We start from the raw sequence: 22520 nt of genomic DNA, 5'->3' as shown, positions 1-22520 counted from the left end.
TACGATAGAGATTTTAATTCTATCGCGATAATGCATGTTGATGACGCAAAATACAATGTTTAATTTTTGGTTTGATGCAATTCCTTTTCACATTGCAATTTTCGCAACAGTGCCAGAATTCGTCAACAAACATGCATGTGTGCTAAGAACCTTAACCCATTTGTACCAGCTACTGTGCGGCGCAACATTGTATCTAGTAGATACAATGTTGCTCCGCGCAGCCGGTACAAATGGGTTAATGGTAAACACGCATTGATGCGCAATCCGGTCTTAAAGGTAAACACGCACAGATGCGTGATCCGGTCTGAATGGGTTAAATCATTGGACAAAAAGGTCTGGGACGTTGTAAAGCGTTAAAGAAAAAGGGGGGGGGGGGAAGCACCGGTGAAAGTCAACAATCATGGATATCCAGGGTGATATACATTGATCTGCGGACTGGTCCAACTCCTTCTCCCTCATCCTGACTCGGAATGTGTTAAATGCATCGGAATTTTTAAGTTATGTTTTCCAGCATACTTTTAACTTGCCTTTGTCGGACCGTCGGGTGGTGGCTCAACATGGAGCAAAGAGGAGACGGAATGTCTTTTGGATATCGGACCCAAATATCCAAAAGACGTTCCGTCTCCTCTGCTCCATGTTGAGCAACGTCTCCGAGACCACCTCTCCGGCTGGGTCAACCTCCTTTTGATGGTTAAAAATATCACGTAATCGACAAAAAACTTAACAATCAATGATCGATCATCAATTAATCATGCCCATCTCTAATTGTCAGTACAGTGTCTGTTCCTTATCTAGAAAGACACCCGTTTTTCCTGTTCTCTGCATCTTGGGTGGCATTTAAGAACCAAGGACTTAAACTAAGTGTAGTGCCTTTTAGAATGGTTTGCACTAAAGGAAAGAAACCCAATACTAATTTTATTTATCTGCAACATTATGTTGTATGATTACAGTGTTTCACAATAAATGTTCTCGAAATGACATACTATAATTCTCTTTTTTTTAAATACATTTAGCAGTTTGGCTTTCCTTAGGGTCTATGTAACCTACATAGACCCTACAGCTATGTATTTTATGATTTTCTATCGTGATATATATCGTTATCGCAAGAGGCTGCAATGTATATCGCAATATGGATTTTAGGCCATATCGCCCATCTCTACCTTCCACCTGTAGGCAACTTTTAGCAGGATGCCTGCTCCTTAATAAAATGCATCAAATTGTATTTTTAAACTGTGTCTTTGAATTAAAAAATGTCACTAAATGGCGAAAGTAGTGGAAACTACGGAAGAGGATTAGGGCCACATCTGATTCTTATTTTGGAGTTCTGACTCTGATCCTGAGTTTATAATCAGAATTCTGATTTTAATCTCAGAATTCTGACTAAACTCAGAACTCAAAACAATACTTGTGTGATTATCTTTTTTTGAGTTCAGATTATAATCTTAGAATACTGACTTTAAACTCAGCACTCGATTACAAATTGACATGTGGCCCTAATCCTCTGAGAAGTGAATGGTACCGGATCTCTGTGGCCATGTGAGTGAAGGACACCACCTCAACGGTGGTGTCCTTCACTCACATCCTCAAATCTTTTCAACGTTTAAAGTTGCTGCAGAAGGCTGTGCATACCTTTAGGTTTAATTTAAAGACTTAACATTTACGAAGGTTCATAAAACCAAATGCCACCACCAATCGCTAGGTTAAACCATTCCCCGTAAACAAAGATAGCTAGGATAAGGTGCTACACAATGCTAAGTATTATTTTGAAATACAAGGATGTACAACATACAATAAGTGTGTAGCTTAAGTGCCAGGAAGATAATGATTCATTCATTCATCATTTTGAAAGGGCAGAAAGGGGAAAAGAATAACCACATGACAACCTTCCCACTTACCGGTTACAAACACGGGGAACCGGGCGGTGATGTTCTGGACCTGAAGCTGCATCAGACACTTGAGATAGCGGGGGTGGGGTCTGCAGGTCTGGTCACACTCATGGTACGGCAGCACCTCCACTATTCCAGTTTCCTGGCTGCTCTTCATCAGGTTCTTCTTATCCATCGACTCTGCATTGAATCTGGGGAAGGGTGGAGGATTTACATCTCATGTCCAATGTTCTCTGTATCTCTTATTGGAATTTTCAAGATTGATTTTTGAAACACTTCTTATCAGACCCTTAAAACTAAAAAAGAGATGATCCGAAAAAAAAAAATCCCTCCCAATACCAATTCCTATACTTGAGTATCAGCCGATACCGAGTATATACCGGTACAGCATCTAGCATTGTAACTACTAATAGCAGTTGTTCTTATTGAAGGGTTCTGTATCGATGACAGCCATGTTAAGAATGTTCACTTTCTGTTGACAGAACAGATAATTTAGCTTTACAATCTATAATTGCAATAAAAAATTGGTTTTCTTGTAGATTAGCATGAGAATCTATGTTTTTCTGACTTGGTAGCTAGAACGCACGTCGGTCGGAGACGACGTGTTGAAGCTGTTTGCTGGAAATAGCTTTTAGGAAATGAAATCTTGCCTACCGCTATTCCCCTCTGTTTCAGTTCCTTCAGAATGCGCTGTTTCTGGTGTCTGTAGCTTTAATGCAAATGAGCTGCTGCCCATTGACCAATGAGCTATCAGACTGAACAACAGCATCGAGGAGAAGGGATTGTTGCCGTTAGCGGACTCCTGGAGCTCTCAATCTATATAATATAATAATTATATTATATATAATTATTATTATATAATATATATTATATAATGATAATTATATATATGTGGGTATTTATATAACATATCTAATATCACGGCCAAAAGCTATGTGCGCCTCAGATTATATTATGAACAGTGTTGGGAACGTTACTTTAAAAAAGTAATTGGTTATAGTTACTCACTACTTGTTCCAAAAAGTAACTGAGTTAGCAACTGAATTAGTCTATAATAAAACTAGTTACCAGGGAAAGTAACTATTTGCGTTACTGTAAAAAAAGAAAGTTGCTATATGTCAAAGAATTTGGATTTTTCTGAGCAGTTTTCACTTGGCCTTAATGTGTTAAATGGTTGAACTGCCCATTCAAGGCCATGATATACTTCCAACTGAATTTTAATTTGCTTGGTTGCAAAGGCTGTGGAACATCTAGTGAATACTACATAAAATGCCAACTTTTCATCGGATTGCTCCGGACTCGCCATTTCTGCTACTTCATTCAATCTGTTTGGTGTGTGCGTGTGTGTGGCGCGCGTGTCCTGGCTTGCGTGTAAAAACACTGGCTCCGATTGGCTACCATGAAACATGACTCTGCCTTAGAAAATCATAATCGCTTATCTCGTTGTTAACCACCCCGGTCTCCTCACTAGCAGTTTGTGTTTGGAGCCAGGGGTGCGTTCGGATTAGGCAGTTTATTCAATCAATTCATAGTAACGCACCGCATTTAACGTACAGTAACGGTAACGGCGTTGTAACGACGGAAACGGTAATTAGTTCGATTACCCCGTTACTGAAAAAATAACAGCGTTACCAAGCAGCGTTACCAAGCGGCGTTCTTTTAAACCACCGGGCCTGCCAGCTTCGGCAGAAGTTCAGCTCCCGGAGTACACCGCCGGAGCAGCCGGACGGCTTCGAGGGCGGCTGGACTGCTGCCAAGCGGCAGTCCGGCAGCTCAGCTCCGGGAGTACAATCCCTTTCTCCTCCATTTCTCCTGCTCCGGACTGCCGCCGAAGCTTCGGCGGCAGTCCGGCAGAGAAAGGGATTCTATTCCCCGAGCTGAGCTGCCGCCGAGTTCCCCCCGCCGGATCTGCTCGTCTGCTGGTCCACAAAATCTTAGCTATGCTCTGATTGGAGGGGAGTGGGGAAGTGGGAGGTAATAATATTAAAGTGTGCCCCCTTCCTACGTAGGAGGGGGCGCCGAAACTGACTCGCTCATTTGGTAACTGTAGGCAGGGTACTTTCAGAAATGCATATCTCACTCAAATCATGGACAGACTTTTTTCAAAGTTTGTATGCATGTGGGAGCACTAGAGACCCAAAACAACACCCCAAATCCCAGGAAAAGTGTTGTTTTCGTTTCCTTTAACACTGTAGTGTTTGTGATGTTCTTGACTTGTGTAGTTAATTGGCTAGTTATGTGATTGTATCGGATCAGCGTATCGACTTGCGTACACGCCGATACCATTTTGAGCAGTACCTGAAGAATTTCCGATAGTGGTATCGCATCGGAACAATTCTACTTAAAATAATCTGACATGTTCTGTAATGATGTTTGAATTATCTTGATTTCTTGCAACAAAATGTACACACAGAGTAGAATCACTACTTGCTCCACAGTACCAACCTTTGATTAACAATAAATGATAACGATGAATTTACCATATTGAAGAAAATAAACAAAAACTGTGTGTGCCAAATAGGGCAACAGAATAAATGAAGACAGAAGAATGTTTTAAAGCGTACTTTCACAGCCTACCTTGAATTCTCTTTTAGCCTGCGAATGTCTCTGTAATGCAGTATCCATTTCCACTTCCCGTTTCTGCTCAGCTCTTGCAATAAGTCCAACAATGCCTTCATTTGGCCTTCAGACAGAAAGTCAGGATTGTAATTGATATTCATAACAGGACAAATAGTAGAAGGCAGTATTTAGAGAAGCGTTCTTACCAAAGTTGAGGGATTCCAGTGAGGCTCCTTCCAACATGATGAACCCTCCCTTCTTGAAGATGTCTTGATGGGTCAGGTTTCCAATGTCCTTTGGATGGTCGATCCCAGCAAACAGCACATTTGCAGATTTCTTCAGTTGCAGCAGATGGGGGACCTATGAAGACAATATATACACATGATACTTTCTGCATGAATTTACATTAGGTTAATAAAATATTGACCATTAATGTAGCGATGCCCTCTTGTTTTACCAGCAGTTTGCTTACCTTAATGATGTGCTCTGCGATGTCTTCGTTCTTTAGAATGATGAGGAGCAACGATGAGGAGGAAATTTGCTTACTCAGGAGGAAGTGGTATGGTTGTTCCTCAGTATGGCCAGCACCTTCCAATTGTGCCTTTAAAAAACACATTTGTTACGTAGATCTAGACATTTACTTCTTAATGTAATACATCGTACTAAAACACCTTTACAGGGAACTGGCTTGATAGTGTTGGTATTTACACTGTGGAAACACAAGTACAAAGTACAGTAGAGTATTGTGGGCCACTATTTTCATTGAGCTCAATATATTATATATTGTCACCATAAAGCAGGAAGCAACCGTTGCTGGTTTTTGGGTGGTTTACCAAAGTTTCAAATAAATCGTAGTTAACCATTGGGCATGTACTGTCAAATCTTTTATTGCATTTATAATTACATAATTACAGTGGGGCAAAAAAGTATTTAGTCAGCCAACAATTGTGCAAGTTCTCCCACTTAAAAAGACGAGAGGCCTGTAATTTTCATCATAGGTAAACCTCAGCTATGAGAGACAAAATGAAAAAAAAAATCCAGAAAATCACATTGTCTGATTTTTTAAGAATTTATTTGCAAATTATGGTGGAAAATAAGTATTTGGTCACCTACAAACCAGCAAGATTTCTGGCTGTCACAGACCTGTAACTTCTTCTTTAAGAGGCTCCTCTGTCCTCCACTTGTTACCTGTATTAATGGCACCTGTTTGAACTCTTTATCAGTATAAAAGACACCTGTCCACAACCTCAAACAGTCACACTCCAAACTCCACTATGGCCAAGACCAAAGAGCTGTCAAAGGACACCAGAAACACAATTGTAGACCTGCACCAGGCTGGGAAGTCTGAATCTGCAATAGGTAAGCAGCTTGGTGTGAAGAAATCAACTGTGGGAGCAATTATTAGGAAATGGAATACATACAAGACCACTGATAATCTCCCTCGATCTGGGGCTCCACGCAAGATCTCACCCTGTGGGGTCAAAATGATCACAAGAACGGTGAACAAAAATCCCAGATCCACACGGGGGGACCTAGTGAATGACCTCCAGAGAGCTGGGACCAAAGTAACAAAGGCTACCATCACTAACACACTACGCCGCCAGGGACTCAAATCCTGCAGTGCCAGACGTGTCCCCCTGCTAAAGCCAGTGCATGTCCGGGCCCGTTTGAAGTTTGCTAGAGAGCATTTGGATGATCCAGAACAGGATTGGGAGAATGTCATATGGTCAGATGAAACCAAAATAGAACTTTTTGGTAAAAACTCAACTCGTCGTGTTTGGAGGAGAAAGAATGCTGAGTTGCATCCAAAGAACACCATACCTACAGTTAAGCATGGGGGTGGAAACATGATGCTTTGGGGCTGTTTTTCTGCCAATGGACCAGGACGTCTGATCCGTATGACGGAAAGAATGAATGGGGCCATGTATCGTGAGATTATGAGTGAAAACCTCCTTCCATCAGCAAGGGCACCGAAGATAAAACGTGGCTGGGTCTTTCAGCATGACAATGACCCCAAACACACCGCCTGGGCAACGAAGGAGTGGCTTCGTAAGAAGCATTTCAAGGTCCTGGAGCGGCCTAGCCAGTCTCCAGATCTCAACCCCATAGAAAATCTTTGGAGGGAGTTGAAAGTCCGTGTGGCCCAAAAACATTACTGCTCTAGAGGAGATCTGCATGGAGGAATGGGCCAAAATACCAGCAGCAGTGTGTGAAAACCTTGTAAAGACTTACAGAAAACGTTTGACCTCTGTCATTGCCAACAAAGGGCATGTAACAAGTATTGAGATGACCTTTTGTTATTGACCAAATACTTATTTTCCACCATAATTTGCAAATAAATTCTTTAAAAAAAAATCAGACAATGTGATTTTCTAGATTTTTTTTTTTATTTTCTCTCTCATCTTTTTAAGTGGGAGAACTTGCACAATTGGAGGCTGACTAAATACTTTTTTGCCCCACTGTACATTTGAATATGTTCCCCTTTTTTCATTTCAGAAATCATATCATCAGAATTTGTTGATAGATATGGGTCAATCATAGTATTTTTAGTAAAGGACTCACCTTGGTGTCCTTAAAGAAGGCATCCTCTGACGTCGTCAATATGAAGAACTTGAATTTCGTTTTAGAAGACTTCCTCACAACCATATTCAGACCTTGGTTCATGCTGCCAAACATCTCGCTTCTCATTTTCTTGATCGGGCCGGAACACTCTCTCAATGCTCCGTCCATTTCTGTCAGGTAACTCTTCCCTGCACAGACATTGTCCATCATGGTGTGGTACGACCTGGCGCAGACTGCCTCAATGTCACACAGCGCACCGTTAGCCTCTGTGCTGCCTCTTCTAGAAGAGGGATTTTTTCTCTTTTTTCCCATAGGTTCCTCCACACCACTCTCTGGCATGTCCTCGTCCATGGACCGGTCGATGATGGATGGCGATCGGTCAGAACTAGGGTGAGAATTCATGGACCTGTGGTTTGGATTCTTGCCCGGTCCTCTCTTATTGCCATTCAGAAGCTTTTTCATTTCCTCTGAGAAGATCAGAAAGTCCTGTTCTATTGAAAATTGCGTGAGGTCAGAATTCATGCATTTTTCAGTGATATTTCCCAAAGAGTTTGACACAGTTTTTGTAAACCTGTAATTAGTATATTTAAAGGAGCTTGATGAGGGATCTGTGTAATTGAAGGATGATGGACCTTGTCCTTTCTCAACTGGACAGTCTTTGAATGGATCTTGGCAGCTGGAGGAACTGAGATTTTCATCTTCACCGGACTGCATTGAAACGCTGGATGGGACAATTCTGCTTGGTTTCAAATGGCCCTGTTCTTCCACATGATACAAGGCATCAATATTATTAGTCTGTTTCGGCACACATTCACCAACACCATGAACTGAAACCCTATCAGCCCTTGAGAAAATCTCTTGCTCATTTTCATGTTGGTCGCCCTTAGATGTGTGATTTGAAATGTCTCTTCGGTTGTCCGATAGTTTGTCAATCAGTGGGTTGAGTAGCACAGGGATTAGAGGCTGATTATCATCAGAAGTTTTGGAAATAGATGGGTTATCCATGTCTTTTACTCTGTAGATGTCCGTAGGTCGAATCTCAGTCCTTTCAAGTCCAGTCAGGACTCGTACTGGAGCTTCACAAATCTCCTGAATGATGTTCATTATCTTCGGGGGACAAGGAACAATATCTGAAAACCTGCTCATTTTCCTTTTTACACGTGATTTTTTGGCAGGTGTTATACCTACATTAACAAGTCTTGATCCATCATTTAAATTGTCCATATCCATTGATTCGCTATAGAGGGTTGGGCTTTGATGTAGAGAGGGAGGGAGTTCAATGGTTTCAAGCAGTCTGTAACTTGGAGTCTGGTTGTCTTCCAGGAGATCTCTTCCAGGGTCTTGATCTCGACCCGCTTTCAATACAGGCTCAGCATCCACTTCTTTTCCCGACAAATTTGAAAGTGTGGAGCTTTTTCCGCATTCTTCCTCAGGTACGATTTTGCAGACTTGGTTAGAAATCCGAGAAGGAAACTCCTCGTATGGGTCTTCATCTACGGTTGGTGTAGGGCATCTCTCGTCAAATTCACTTGTCTCTGAGCCCAATTTGTTCTCATAATTACATTCCTTAAAAGCGGATGGTATATTTTCATCTATCTGGACCTTTTCACTGTTTTCTACCGACATATGAAACACATTTGTGTTCATTCCCATTTCATTAGGTTCAATCGCCGTTTCCAAATGTAGGACCTGTGGGACAGCTTCCACTTGTTTTGAATCTACCCCATATTGGGGGTAATGGGATGGCTGAGGAGAAGCAGCTTTTTGAGCTGAAATGAAAGCAGTTTCTGCATCTTTTGTTCCAATCCCCTCATATGGTTCTCCAACAATGGATAGTGTGAAATAACCCACTGGACTATCCCCCATAGTTGGTGGGAGGCATTGCTCGTCCTTTTCACTATCCTCTGAGCCCAATTTATGCGTAGAATCTCTGTCCTCACAAACTGAAATTAGATTGTCTGCTATTTGGACTTTGTCCCCGTTTTCTAGCAGCGTACGGTACACATCTATGTTCAATGCCATTTCTTTGGGTTCATGAGCTAATTCCACAGGACTGTCTTGCAAAGGTAGAACCTGTGGGCCAGCGTCCACTTCTTGTTTTGAAACCTGTTTACCAACTAAGGGCATTTCACTTGAATCCTGGAGCAATTTTGAAACTCCATCTTGAGGTGAATTGGATGGTTGTCGAGAAGCTGCTTTTTGAGCTAAAATTGAAGCAGCTTCAACTTCCTTTCCTACCAATTCATCATCCGGTTCTTGATGATTACAACTAACTACATTCACGTCTGGCTCCACTTCAGCTTGGCGCTCGACTCCAAAACCATTCTTTATAGGTGTAGAATCGTTATCAGACATGTTCTGTGGAATCACAATTTTAACGTTTGCTTCATCCTTGGAGTCAATGTAATCATGCTCGTCAGGTAATGTTTTATCAAATTCAAGGCTCAGATTTTCTTCTGAAATGGTATCATATCCATTGGTATCATCTTGATCGTTGTCATTAACATCACCACTTCCACCACCAGCCATTAAGATGTTCGAATTTTCACATTGCATCTGTAGCATGTCATCGCTGGCTGCATCCTTTTTACTATCCCTTTCACTTGATTGTTGAACAAGTGTTGCTTGGCAGTAAACCACTGGAACATCCCACTTGGATGGTTTCAGGCATCTCTCTTCCAGTTTACCTTCCTCTGTGCCCAATTCATGTTTAGAATCCCTATCCTGAAAAACTGAAAGTATATTTTCCACTGTTTGGACTTTCTCCCCGTTTTCAAGTAGCGTATGGAACACTATGCTCATTGGCATTTCTTTGGGTTCATGAGCTAATTCCACAGGACTGTCTTGCAAAGGTAGGACCTGTGGGCCAGTGTCCACTTCTTGTTTTGAAACCTGTTTACCAACTAAGGGCATTTCACTTGAATCCTGGAGCAATTTTGAAACTCCATCTTGAGGGGAATTGGATGGTTGTCGAGAAGCTGCTTTTTGAGCTAAAATGGAAGCAGCTTCAACTTCCTTTCCTACCAATTCATCATCGGGTTCTTGATGAGTACAACTAACTACACTCACGTCTGGCTCCACTTCAGCTTGGCGCTCAACTCCAAAACCATTCTTTATAGGTGTAGAATCGTTATCAGACATGTTCTGTGGAATCACAATTTTAACGTTTGCTTCATCCTTGGAGTCAATGTTATCATGCTCGTCAGCTAATGTTTTATCCAATTCAAGGCTCAGATTTTCTTCTGAAATGGTATATCCATTGGTATCATCTTGATCGTTGTCATTAACATCACCACTTCCACCACCAGCCATTAAGATGTTTGAATTTTCACATTGCATCTGTAGCATGTCATCGCTGGCTGCATCCTTTTTACTATCCCTTTCACTTGATTGTTGAACAAGTGTTGCTTGGCAGTAAACCACTGGAACATCCCACTTGAATGGTTTCAGGCATCTCTCTTCCAGTTTACCTTCCTCTGTGCCCAATTCACGTTTAGAATCCCTATCCTGAAAAACTGAAAGTATATTTTCCGCTGTTTGGACTTTCTCCCCGTTTTCAAGTAGCGTATGGAACACTATGCTCATTGGCATTTCTTTGGGTTTATGAACTAATTCCACAGGACTATCTTGTAAAGGTAGGACCTGTGGGCCAGCCTCAACTGCTTGTTTGGAACCGTCTTTACCATCTAAGGGCCTTTCATTTGAATCTTGGAGCAATTTTGAAACCCCATCTTGGAGGGAATGATATAGGTGATGAGAAGTTGCTTTTTTAGCTAAAATACAGGCAGATTCTACTTCATCTTCAACCAAGTCATCATATGGTTCTTGATGAGCACAACTTACTGCACCAATATCTGTCTCTACTTTAGCTTGGCTCTTGCCTTCAATACCCTCCTGTAACGGAGTAGAATGGTTATCAGAGTTGCTCTTTTGACTCTCAATTTCACTGTCCACGTCATCCATGGAGTCATCATCATGCTCCTCAGGTATCGACTCATCCAAAGTAAGGTTAAAGTTTCCTTCTGAAATGGCATCATCCCCATCATCATAATCACCACTGCCGCCATCAGCCATGAAGGAGTCTGTATTTGCATATTGCATCCATAACATCTCATCACTGGATATCTCTTTTGTTCCATCCCCCTCATAGGGTTCTCCAACAAGGGATAGTGTGAAATAACCTGGACCATATACCTTAGCGGGTGGGGGGCATCTCTTGTCCACTTCACGGTCCTCTGAGCCCAATTTATGTGTAGAATCAAAAACTGAATGTACTTTTTCCACTATTGGGACTTTCTCCCCATTTTCTAGCGGTTTACCGTACATATATATGCTCATTGGCATGTATTTGGGTTCATGAGCTAATTCCAAAGGACTGTCTTGTGAAGGTAGGACCTGCGGGCCAGCTTCCACTTGTTTTGAATCGTCTGTACCAACTACGGGCATTTCACTAGGGTCTTGGAGCAATTTCGAAACCCCATTTTGTGGGGAATGGGCACGCTGATGAGAAGCTGCATTTTGAGCTAAAATGGAAGCAGTTTCAACTTCCTTTCCTACTAATTTATCATTCTGTTCTTGTTGATCAGAACTAACTACACTCATATCTGAACCCCCTGGATCATCCCTGCGATCACTGACTGATTTTGGTTTCAAATGATTGTCTTCTTCCTTTGTAAAGTGACCTTGATCCCTTGCTGATTGACCATCTTCATACTCGTTCCAGTTTTCCTTAGAGCCATGTGGGAGTAGGATGAATCTAACCGCGGACTGTGTCTCATCATCTGGTAAGCTTACATAAGGCACTGGTGATTTATGCCCATTTGCAGGATCTTCATAATCCATCAATGGTAAACCGGTATCTTCACGTTTTGAATCATCCTGGTCATTTTCTTCAATACCATCCTCAGCTATGCCCTTCATAAAGTCACATGCAGAGTCCATTTCTATTGGTGGATCACCTGCCACTTCTGCATTTTCTAGATTCTCCTTTCTTTCTTCCATTTCAGAAGTTTCTGGATCTATGCTTGCCTGAGCCTCTACAATAAGCTGTGGCTGAATATTTATGTTTGCTATAACTTTGCCTAAGGAGTCACGTGTTTTATCCTCACTGAGAGAGTTTACAGCAGAATGTTCCAAGTTTGTGGCACTTTGTGTACTTGTGTCCGACCTCTTACTGGTGCTTTTGATGTTAACATCGTTGCCATCATTGTTGTCAAACTCATTTTCCAGACACTTGTAAACCTGTGGAAAAAAAGTAACATTTTAGATACATCTTTAAAGCATTTGATGCATTTTGCATTGTTCAAAATTGTTTACATAATGTATTCATTATTAAAGTTGCTTGCCTGATCAACACGTGCAACATCAACATTTTTAGCAGTCATTGGTTGTACTTTGTCATCAGGTAAGTTTGGTGCCCATGGCAATTTGGATGGCCTATGAAAAGGTTGAACCTCCAAGGCTCTATGTATGGCTTGACATTGAGCTGGGTCTTTGTCTGGTTTTCCAGCCTCTCTGGTAATTGTTTCAGAGGCCTCCTTGCCCTTCGTCTCGTGATGAGAGACAGAGACGTCACTGCAGTCATTGACATCTTGCTTTTTAATTGACAGGTCTAAGATATCTTCTCCTTGCTTAAGGAAGTGTTGATCTTCTTGAATGGGCTCCAAATTTTGTCCGTCTGAATGTCCAATTACAATAGGGGCCGTCTTGGGTATGGTTGGCGCCGACACAATTCCATCAGACTTCTCTGGGCAATCCTCCAAGTCTAGAGGACTTGAATGGATGAACCTTGGCGTCGAGCGGCTGTAGAAGAGGCCTATCCACATGTGGATAAGGAGTTGAGCTTCTTCACCACCGTCCTTTCCAGCAGAATTCCAGGATCTGTTTAAAGTTTGAAAATGAATTAGGAAAAGCATTTGTGTTGCATAAATACAAAATTCCAACAAGTATATACAAACTAGTGATCGACCGATATATCGGGCGGCCGATTTTTTTTCTTTTTAATATTTTCTTCGGCATGATTTACAAAAAATGTTCATTTTGTTTTTAAATTGAGACATTGTAACATTTGTTATCATCATTGTGTCCTTTTAATGATGTTAATTGAGGGAGGCTTAGCCTGGAAATCCAGACCCACATCTAGAAAACTGTAGGGTCTGGCAACGAGTAATGAAAATGACCCAACTCGAGGGGCCGCACCAAGCATGCATTTGAAAATATCAGAAGAATACAAGGGGTGACGTATCCAGACCAGTGGAGCTAACCAATAGATAAGACTCTAGCCGTATCCGGTCGGTAAAACAGCAACGCTTTTGGCCCGCCTATATCGATACATCAATGTTATTGATTAATGTTCTGGGCCAGGGGAGGCCCAGAATATACACGAGTATATTGCTCGTTCCCAGAGTGACTCGCTGAGCAAATTCAAATTGTGCTCTCGCGAGAACTCTGGATTTCCAGGGTATTATCGGCTCCAAATATCGGCTTAAGAAAATCGGTATCGGCGTATCGGTTATCGGCTAAGGCTAATGAAAAAATATCGGTATCGGCCCTAAAAAAATCCATATCGGTCGATCCCTAATACAAACACATACATGTTGCTCAAATATACAACATACTTGCTTATAAAAGGTGATACACATACCCATGCAATCCCCTGCAAACCGTTTTCTCCACAGGGTGATTGGTAAACTTGCTGTCCAAGTCAAAGTCATATCTTCCTTTCCACTTCCTAGTGACTTGGAGAACTCCCTCCCTTTCAACGAAGGTGCGGGAACGCCTGAAACGTCTACTTCCAATTGCATCCCTGGTCATGTGTCCCACAGCAGCTTTGTGTTCACTTGGGCCTTCTAGAGGCCCTTTCTGGGAATGCTCTGGTGTTCCGGCTGGAGAACTTGTATTAGGCACTTGCGAGGCAGAGGACCACGAGTAATCATGTTCTTGAGCTATCAAACCAATAACATCCTTGCTCCCCAAAATACCCTCTGGTGAGGGACACTTCGAAGGAAGTAAAGGACTATCAGCAGGATGCTGTAGCGTTGACGGAAGAACCAACCGGTTATCTGGTTTTGTGCCATCATTAAGACGATTATCTACATCTGACCTTGGGTCTGGCTTTTTCATGGACAAAGGGTTGAGTTGTGGCTGTGCCTGGTTATTGCCATCACCCAGTGCCAAATCAGCAAGTAAACTTAGAGCGTTGGATTGGCCATTGGAACAAAACAGTTCCTTGAGATTCGTCTCAACCGAGTTGCTCTTTGCAGACTCTTCGTTTTCGGGTGTTACAGCGTTGAAAGAAGAGGGTGTAGTTAAACGCTTCCCCCCTGCAAGATCAATGCAAAGTAATAGTCAGCAATATCAAAGATGAATGGCCAGTGTGTAGAATTTAGTAGCCAATAGCGGCGAAGTAGAAGATTGCAATCAAATACCCTCCTTAACCCCTCTCTCCAACTACTACGCTGGCCTGTACTGGACTTTGTTTTGTAAGGTGCCAGTCTCAGAAGGTCTTTCCGTATTGTGAAACATCAACCTTCATTTTAAATCACACAAGCTATGCTACAACAGTAGCATGGATATAATTCAGTTTAGCAAATTGCAATCGGTTATCTTCGTCATATCACCAATGTCACTGAACATGATGCACAACGATTCTCATTTTCATGGGATCATACACAATTAAAACAAACACTTCTGAATACTACATTCAATTGGCGCCAAGTCTGTTCCACTGGATGCCACCAAATTCTACACATTTGACCTCCTTGTATTGAATTAGTGTTTTGAACTTTACTTTGATATTTGAAACAGATGCTTAATCTATTAAAATGAAAAACAAACTCACATTTTTTTCTCAGCGGTCGTTCCACCTTAGGCTTTTCTTGGATTGGTAATGGGCCCATGTGTAGGACCGGAGCCGAATTAACCTCTAGAGGTATGAGTTGGGCCTCGGGGCTCAAGGGGAGCCGCGGCTGCAGGGTAACCATGGGTCGGGTTTCCTCCAACCTACCTGGCACTAACCCTGGCACTATAGGCCTTAGGCCTAATGCCTGTAAAAAAGCTATCGAAACATCCTTGTTTCTTCCTCTGGAATCCTGGCACTCTGTATTTGACTCAGTACTTAACGGTTCTCCGTCCATATCAGATTTGCTTTTCTTGAGTGACGGTTCAGTGCTTAGTGTTGCGTCGACTGGCGATACTGAATCGTCCAAACCCAGTTGTGTGTTTTTTTTCCTCGAAAATAATTTCTTCAACTTGAAGAGCAAGCGTTCACTGTTGTTCCTGTACTGCAGAGGTAAGGAATCATCAGATGCACTGGATTGCACGCCGCCAGTGCTATCAGCTTCTGCAATGAGTACCATGGACTGGACCCTCGATTCCGGTGGAGAACTGGAGGTCTCACAACGAGGAGAGCCCAACACTGTATTGGGACACGTGTCTCCTGAGTTTACTTTGTTTGCGGTGTTCGCGGCCAATCCTCCAGCAACAGGGTCAGTTTTTTCCAGTTGACTAGCTTCCTCAGAGGTTTCACTCACTGTCTCCTTAAAGTGCTGTTCGAGATCTGTGGACTTACACTCATTCTTCTGAAACAAGCTATTCAGGTAGCCATGTGGGACAAGAGTTCTTCCACATGCAGTGAGGATCGGCCTCAAGTCCCAACGATCCGTTTTCCTTAAAAGAGAACAGGGATCATATCTTGTTGATCTTGTCGATCTCCTCGGTTTTGTTTGCTGTTTTTCATCCTCTTGCAGCTGTGGAGACCTTGGGACCTTCTTGTATTTGTAGGTCAGTTTTCCACCCTTGCACTGAGACGTTGATAATATAGTCCACTCGGTTTCTGGAGAATCATTGTCCAATCTGCTTTGTGCCGGGTTTGTCTCCTCATCCGGGCTCTCAGGTGTAGAGTTCAGAGGTTCATCTGCTGGTGGACTAGACCATTTGAAACGTTTTCTTTTACCTTTAGGGCGACCCCTGGGTCTTCCCAAAGGTTTCCGCTGGGTCACCCCTGGTGTTGAATTCTCCAATGATTTCATTGGTGTATTGGAAAGTTGCTTGGTTGCCACCACTGCGTCGCTCCCACAAAGACCATTGTCCACGACTTTTGAGGTCCCCTCTGCAGAGGTAATGCTGACAACCAACTCCGCTGTGGGGTTCCGTAATGACGGACCATTCAAAACGCTATTAGTCTCAGAGTCTTTCTTGTCAACATCCTTCTGCCAGCTGCTTGAAACATCACATGCTGTGGATCTTGTCAGCAGCTCCTCTGGAACCACACTACAAACGGTCCCTGGAGCTTGTTCTAGAGATGGAAGATCTTCATTGAAGACCTCTTTTTGAAGTTTTTTTCCAGCGGCCAAAAGTTCGGTCACACTGTACACAGGAAGCTGAAAAGAGTCTGGGTGGCTGAGATATGATCTTAGCCATTGCCATAACCGGTTAGTCCATTTTGGGTTGGAGAAAAGGGAAGTGACAGACTCATCATAATAATCCTGTGAAAGCGGGCTGACGTCCTTTGATGAGTTTGCTGCAAGGCCAGTTTGTACTAGTGCTGCATAGTTTTTAATTTGTTGCTCAAATTGTCCACGTATGTCCCCACTTGGGCCTATGGGGATTTTCTGCATTTCAGTTTCTGCGTAGTCCAATGCTGGAAGAATCTGAAGAATGTCAGAGGAAATCTGGAAATGTTCCAATTCTCCTCTGGTGTCTGTCATAAAACAGGTAATAAAGCTTTGTCAGTTAGCAATTTTGCATCCAAAAAATGTGGTTTGTTTATAATCTGTAGCTCTTGCTAATGTTGCTGATGGGGTTGGACAAAGCATGCATGAATCAATTAATTGACCGGTGACTTCCGCAACCTTTAAGTCTGTATTCATATACTAATGTTCTGCCTACCCCTCTGTATGGTTCTTGATCCTGGAAACAGAAACATGGCTTGCAGGGCCTCAGTTACACGGGACTGGTTACCTGGAAGAAAAGGTATGTAAGTGGGACTTTGAAATGGCAATAGAGAAGTAATGACAATTATTAACAGCTGTAAATCAGTCTGAACTTACCAGTACATGTAGCAAAGTTGGACGAATGTAGCAGTATCAGAAACCCACTTTCATTAAGATGAACTGTAAGACCCTGTCAAAAGTATTAAGGGTGTAGGTTAGGTTGTTTCGGGGGTGGGGGTATGGACTCCTATCATAAAAGCTTGTATATGTTGCACAGGGATATTGAGACTCACAAGATCTTTGTCCTTGAGTTCTCGGATAAGCAGGGAAAGGGAGGGGTCTTCCAGTTCTTCAGGAATAAACTCATGAACACTGCAGCAGATGCCATCCAGGCACACTAAAAGTAAGAGGAAAACAAAGGAATCTCATTGGAATTGGAAAAAATAGAATGAAGGCAAAAACAACATAACAGCAAAATTCGAAACATAGAAGGAACACTTTAAAAAAAACACACCTTCCCCAGAGAAACAAGTTTCAAAGACAGCCTTTGGGGCAAACTGTCTCAAGGTAACCATGGAAACTGCTTGGTCTACTTTGACTACTGGAGGCCTTGAATTATGACACAGGGGGAAAACAAGACAAACAGAGAAAAATCCTTGTTACAACATTTTGAGGATTGTCCGTTTGGATGAAAAATATTGAATGTTTTAGTTTCCCTTACAGTTTTACAGGGACCAAGGTCCCCGACCTGGACTTCAGCCGCACATGGAAGATCTGGGAGCTGATATGAAGCTGGCCCTTCCACATAAAGTCGTTCAACACTGCAATAACAAAAGGTCAGGAGTACTGACCAACTGAGTCCCTTGTGTAGAAGCCCCCAGGTATGGCTGGATGTAGAATACATTTCTAATGACTTCATTTGAAACTAGCCAATTTCAACTTACCCTTTCCTTCTGTCTCCCTGAAAGGGTAAATTGGAAAAACAATCAATGTTACAAACTTAAAATAACAAAACGTTCATGCGTCCAGGATGACTATGTATGTATAGTGCTACAGTACCTCTGTTCCTGAGAACTAGACATCGTTGCCTTGGTATTTGCATCGTCATATGAGAATGGCACAATGGCAAATGGACAGACGTGGCTAGGAGCAGGGTTTGTATTGCTACAGTCACCGGGCAGCGCTTCGTAGAGGTAGTACTGCAAGATGAACAAAACACTCTGAACATCTACTTGACTGGCAAATCAGTCCTTAAGGACACGGCTATATACCTACACTTGGATATATAGATTGTATGTTTTTTGGTTTGATTGGGTTGTTCTGTCAACACCATAATTTCCTCCTGGATTAATCGTGTCATTTTACCTGTAAAACGTAGTTTACACTTCTAGATCTCAACCCTTTCTTGTCATTATTTGACATCATGGGGGTCAGACACAGACTATACGTAAGCCTAAAAGTGTGAGACCGTACCTGTGTTCTCTCATATGCCAGAAACGAGCTGGTGTTGGCCGATACCATAGGCAGCTCTTCGGACTCATGACAGTCAAACCCAACAGACGGTGGAATACAGTTCTGAGTGTAGTTCTCTTTAACCTTGTTGCTTCTTCCCTGTGGACAAATGAAACAGAGATAAGCATTCACCTTTTCAATTGGCTTCACACTCAAATCTACACTTTCTCCTACAACTCCCTAGAGGATTATTTGCATCAGACTTTTAGCTTAAATGGGATGTTTAGAGGGTGCCTGCAATTGTATATGGTATGCATATTTCGATTTTAGGCCTTTTCTGACCAATCATGCAATCTCTCCCCCGATTGGAGAATCCATCTTGCCTATCGATCAGAGGTGCGTGAAATGCAACAATTATTTTATTTCAAAATCTTGCTCCCTTTTTGCGCTCTGTATTCAAGTCTTTTGAATCTTACCAACATAACCTTTGTGTATACCATAGGGATTGACTTGTTACTGCTACTTTATTAATATAAAAAATAGCAATAGGGGATTCTTGCAATGTTGATCTCATGACAATAAATTAACCACATTTCCACATGACCTTACCTTTGTCAGCCTTATGATAACGATAAAACCAGATTTCCCACTATACCAGTGATCAGGAGCCAAGCAGTCGGAGTACCTTGCTATATAAACTCCTAAAAGAGAACAAAGAAAATATCATTAAAAAAAATTCAAGTCTTGGGCTATAGTGAGGCAATAATTAAGTTTATTACTTCCCATTTGAGTGAATAGAACATTACACCAAACAATTAAGGGATTTTTCATATCACGCAATTATTGCATAACATGATGAGTCCCTTCGTATGTTGCTTCGCTTAACGTGTCTTTCAAGTTGTCCTTTTGAACAGTAGTGTAAACCCAACTGTCATCCCGTTGCTTTGTTGCACACAGAGAAGACACACCTTGCAGTGTGTCATAAAATGTGATAGGGCCACTCCTTTGAGAATAACTATGGATAACCTTGTGAAAACGAACAAACTAGTTCAAAGTGGCCTACAACAAGAAAACCAGCAGTAGGAATCTGTTGGGTGCAAGTTCAAGGGTGTACAGCAGGCATCTCCAAACGGCAGACTGGGTCCGGACCAAGTGACGGTCCTATCCGGACCCATGACCAATTGAAAATAATGCGATTTTCTTTATTTTTTATGATTTTATTTATTTTTAATATTTCACTATACAAAGCATGATTATGTTAATAGAGACATGTCTCACTGAAATACAAATTGAAAGGCAGAATAGTCCGTAGTACAGCATATATGATATGATTACCCTTGGAAGGATCTCCAAGTGTTTTGCATGTGCTATTCCCAGTGAGCACACCTGTTTCCCCCAGTTTGGCCGCCTTTAGAAATAAACAGACACACACAGCATAAAAAAAAATATTAATAATTGTACACAGGGGTATTTTCTGCTTTAATGATTGACCACCTTGATTAGTTCCTCATACCTTATCTATGTCATCAAATAACAAGAATCCGTATTCTTCTCCCAACTCCTCCGCAGAGTAGCCAGCCTCTCGTCGGTTGGCCCGAAACGCTTCGTACTGTCAGGGAGGAAACAATGGGGGACTAGTTCACTTATTCTATTGTTTTTTAGGTCAACAAGCACCAAGGTGGACCAGGGTGTTTTTTCCTTTCTTAAATGCGTTAGTATGACTTTTTTGAGCCTAAAGATAATAATCAGCGCCATTCATTTGTTGGGTAGAAAACAGGAAAACCAGGAAAAGCCGTTGGTAGTGGAATTTCCACCCTAACTTGCGACATGAACCACTCTTTTCTTTGACTTCCTGCTTGGTTTAACTGACTAGATCGCTACACAGATACATTTATTAAAAGCCAATAAATGGCTTAGCTTGAGAAAAATTACAATTATAATTTTAATCCACCATCACATGAAATCCATAGCCATTTTCGAAGTGTAAAAAAACAAACAACCATAACAGCCACTGACCTTTTCCTGCAGTATGGAGTTATTGAACAGAAAGGCAGAGGGGTATCTGAAGGCCTCCTTGGACTCTCCATAAAGAAACGACTTCTGAAGAGGAGCCAGAACTTTCTCAAACACGACGGAACTCTTGGACACGGGGATCAACACAGCTGAAAAGAGACAGGAAATAAATCTGAGTCAACACATGAAGTCATCAAAACGGAAGGCCATATTAAAAACACACAATTTCGCCTATAAATTCAAAACTCAACTCTAGAGCCTAAAAATTTAACAAAAAAAAGAAGAACTGTCGGCTACATAGCATACATGTTGTTGTGGCGTTTCCTATGGCGTCGGAGGCTCCCCCGTACATGAGGTACACTGATAATGTCATAAGCACAAGATGTACAGTAATAATGTCGGAGAATAAAGACGATCCGACGCGTTCAGTTGGTCGCCGAAAGTGAAACGTTTCTCAACGAACCACTTAAAGCGAAACTAGTTCTAACATTGAGCACCACGTCACCAAAAGTGAAACTTATTCTGACATACGGAGAACCAGCTCACCACATTTGCTCGATAATCCACCATTTGTAAGATCCATGGCTAGAAGCTTTGGAAGTCCACCATCAGACCTGTGCTGCCAGCCTGAACCATCTCAGCTGGACCCACCCTGGATCCCAGACCGTATATGTAGAGCCCGTACCCTTTTGCGCTGTGTGACCGAGCAAGACTCTACTGTTAAAAAGATCGGGAAAACCAGGAAGTTAGAGCCTCGCTGTACAACATTATCCGGTCTGTTCTGAAACGTGACTCTAACCGCTCGGTGTGTCACCTCGTATCGATCAAACTGATCGGAACTGAACGCTGTTTAGTGTTTAGGGGAAGCGGCCCGGGAAGCGGCCCGGGACGGGGCCGTCAAGATCGAAAAAGAAACAGAAACCTATCTAGGCGAGCGCGTCCATCTTGAAAGTGTAACACGGAGGTGGACGAGGAGAGAAACGAAAGCAGCCCACATCCTGGTTCTCAAGAGCGGAACTCTAAGCCGGTGGAAAGTAAAGACAAGTAGTCGCACTTTATTTAGTGTGATAGAATAAAACCATCACGTTAAAACACGTCACTGCAACATGTGCTGGACTAGGTGTGTTTGTTACGCATGTAGGTTGTGAAAAGGTTTCCCCGATGTTTGGATGCTGGTAGTGACTTTACGTTACGTAACCGCCGATTTAAACGTGATATTCGGACGAACAGCAACCATCTGACCGCAGGTTGGCAAAGCGGAAAAGGGATCGTGCGTCTTTGGGGTTTTTATGGTTTGATCCAGATGCCTCGGAAACCAGCCTTCCGAGTTTGACGTCATTTCCGGCCTCGGAGCACTTATAGCGTTCCCTTTCGACTTTGTGATTGCGTCATGAAATTGGCTAGTCGTTGTTTATTGTTAGCTACATTACCTGGATCTACATTGCCTCTTTAGCAAACCAGTCCAAAAACAAACAACACAACTTTACATTGTATTTTGCGCACGGCAAGACCATGCAATGCATAAATTGGTGACCGGAATAAAGTAACAATGTAATTGTAAAAAAGTATGTAAGAGCATTTCAAATCAACATTAAAATGACCAACGTGGTACAAATACAAAGAAAAAATTCTTCACGGGCGCAGCCATTTTTGTTGAGTGTCATCGCTGCTCTCAAAATTCGTCTGCTCTCAGAATTCCGAGAGATAAAGACAAGAAGGGGGCGTGCCTACGAGAAATGCCGCCAGAAACCTGGGAGATTTCCCGACATCCGACTCGGAAGGCTGGCATCCGAGGAATCTGGAACACACCATAATTACATGGCGGTACTCCGTGTTATTGAGAGGACTGGAGGGTTGTGTTTCTGTTTAATCCTAAAGTCGAGGCTAAAAAAAACGTTGTTCTGCAGAGTTTCGCGTTTAACAATGTGGCCGTTTTAAACATGTCTCTCCATAATGACAAATAACGATTCTTCCAATTAATTACTAGACAATGACCAAAAAAACATGCTCTTATGCTTCTGGATGTAAAGTCAAATAAAAGCTCTTGCGCAATAGGGAAGGAGAAGTTGACATTGCACCATGTTAAGAAGCTACTGCCTCTTTTAGTCAACAGTAT

General features: G+C 42.3%; 1 protein-coding gene across 3 annotated transcripts in view; it reads right to left on the bottom strand.

Annotated features, from left to right (window-relative positions):
* The window catches only part of taf3 (TAF3 RNA polymerase II, TATA box binding protein (TBP)-associated facto), a 32158-nt gene extending 10783 nt beyond the window's left edge, over positions 1-21375 (bottom strand). The window contains exons 1-21 of one of the 3 annotated variants that reach the window (XM_079743275.1): positions 20951-21375; positions 20408-20553; positions 19905-20000; positions 19727-19799; positions 19001-19092; positions 18413-18550; positions 17999-18138; positions 17884-17900; positions 17661-17760; positions 17454-17548; positions 17233-17336; positions 17057-17129; positions 16896-16967; positions 14848-16707; positions 13651-14329; positions 12353-12887; positions 7008-12248; positions 4918-5046; positions 4652-4805; positions 4464-4569; positions 1896-2077 (exon numbers count right to left, since the gene is read on the bottom strand). In XM_079743275.1, coding sequence (XP_079599401.1) covers positions 1896-2077; positions 4464-4569; positions 4652-4805; positions 4918-5046; positions 7008-12248; positions 12353-12887; positions 13651-14329; positions 14848-16707; positions 16896-16967; positions 17057-17129; positions 17233-17336; positions 17454-17548; positions 17661-17760; positions 17884-17900; positions 17999-18138; positions 18413-18550; positions 19001-19092; positions 19727-19799; positions 19905-20000; positions 20408-20553; positions 20951-20987 — 10069 coding nt within the window. In that variant the 5' untranslated portion in view covers positions 20988-21375. Of the gene's footprint in view, positions 1-1895; positions 2078-4463; positions 4570-4651; positions 4806-4917; positions 5047-7007; positions 12249-12352; positions 12888-13650; positions 14330-14847; positions 16708-16895; positions 16968-17056; positions 17130-17232; positions 17337-17453; positions 17549-17660; positions 17761-17883; positions 17901-17998; positions 18139-18412; positions 18551-19000; positions 19093-19726; positions 19800-19904; positions 20001-20407; positions 20554-20710; positions 20847-20950 lie in introns of those variants that run through there. The other 2 variants (XM_079743276.1, XM_079743274.1) reach the window with 2 other exon arrangements.
* Between the last annotated feature and the right edge of the window lie 1145 nt (positions 21376-22520).

Source organism: Pollachius pollachius (genome assembly GCF_949987615.1).
Source record: "Pollachius pollachius genome assembly, chromosome: 9".
Classification (NCBI taxonomy): Eukaryota; Metazoa; Chordata; class Actinopteri; order Gadiformes; family Gadidae; genus Pollachius; species Pollachius pollachius.
The sequence above is the reverse complement of the archived record's forward strand: the minus strand, read 5'-3'. Positions and strand labels throughout refer to the sequence as shown.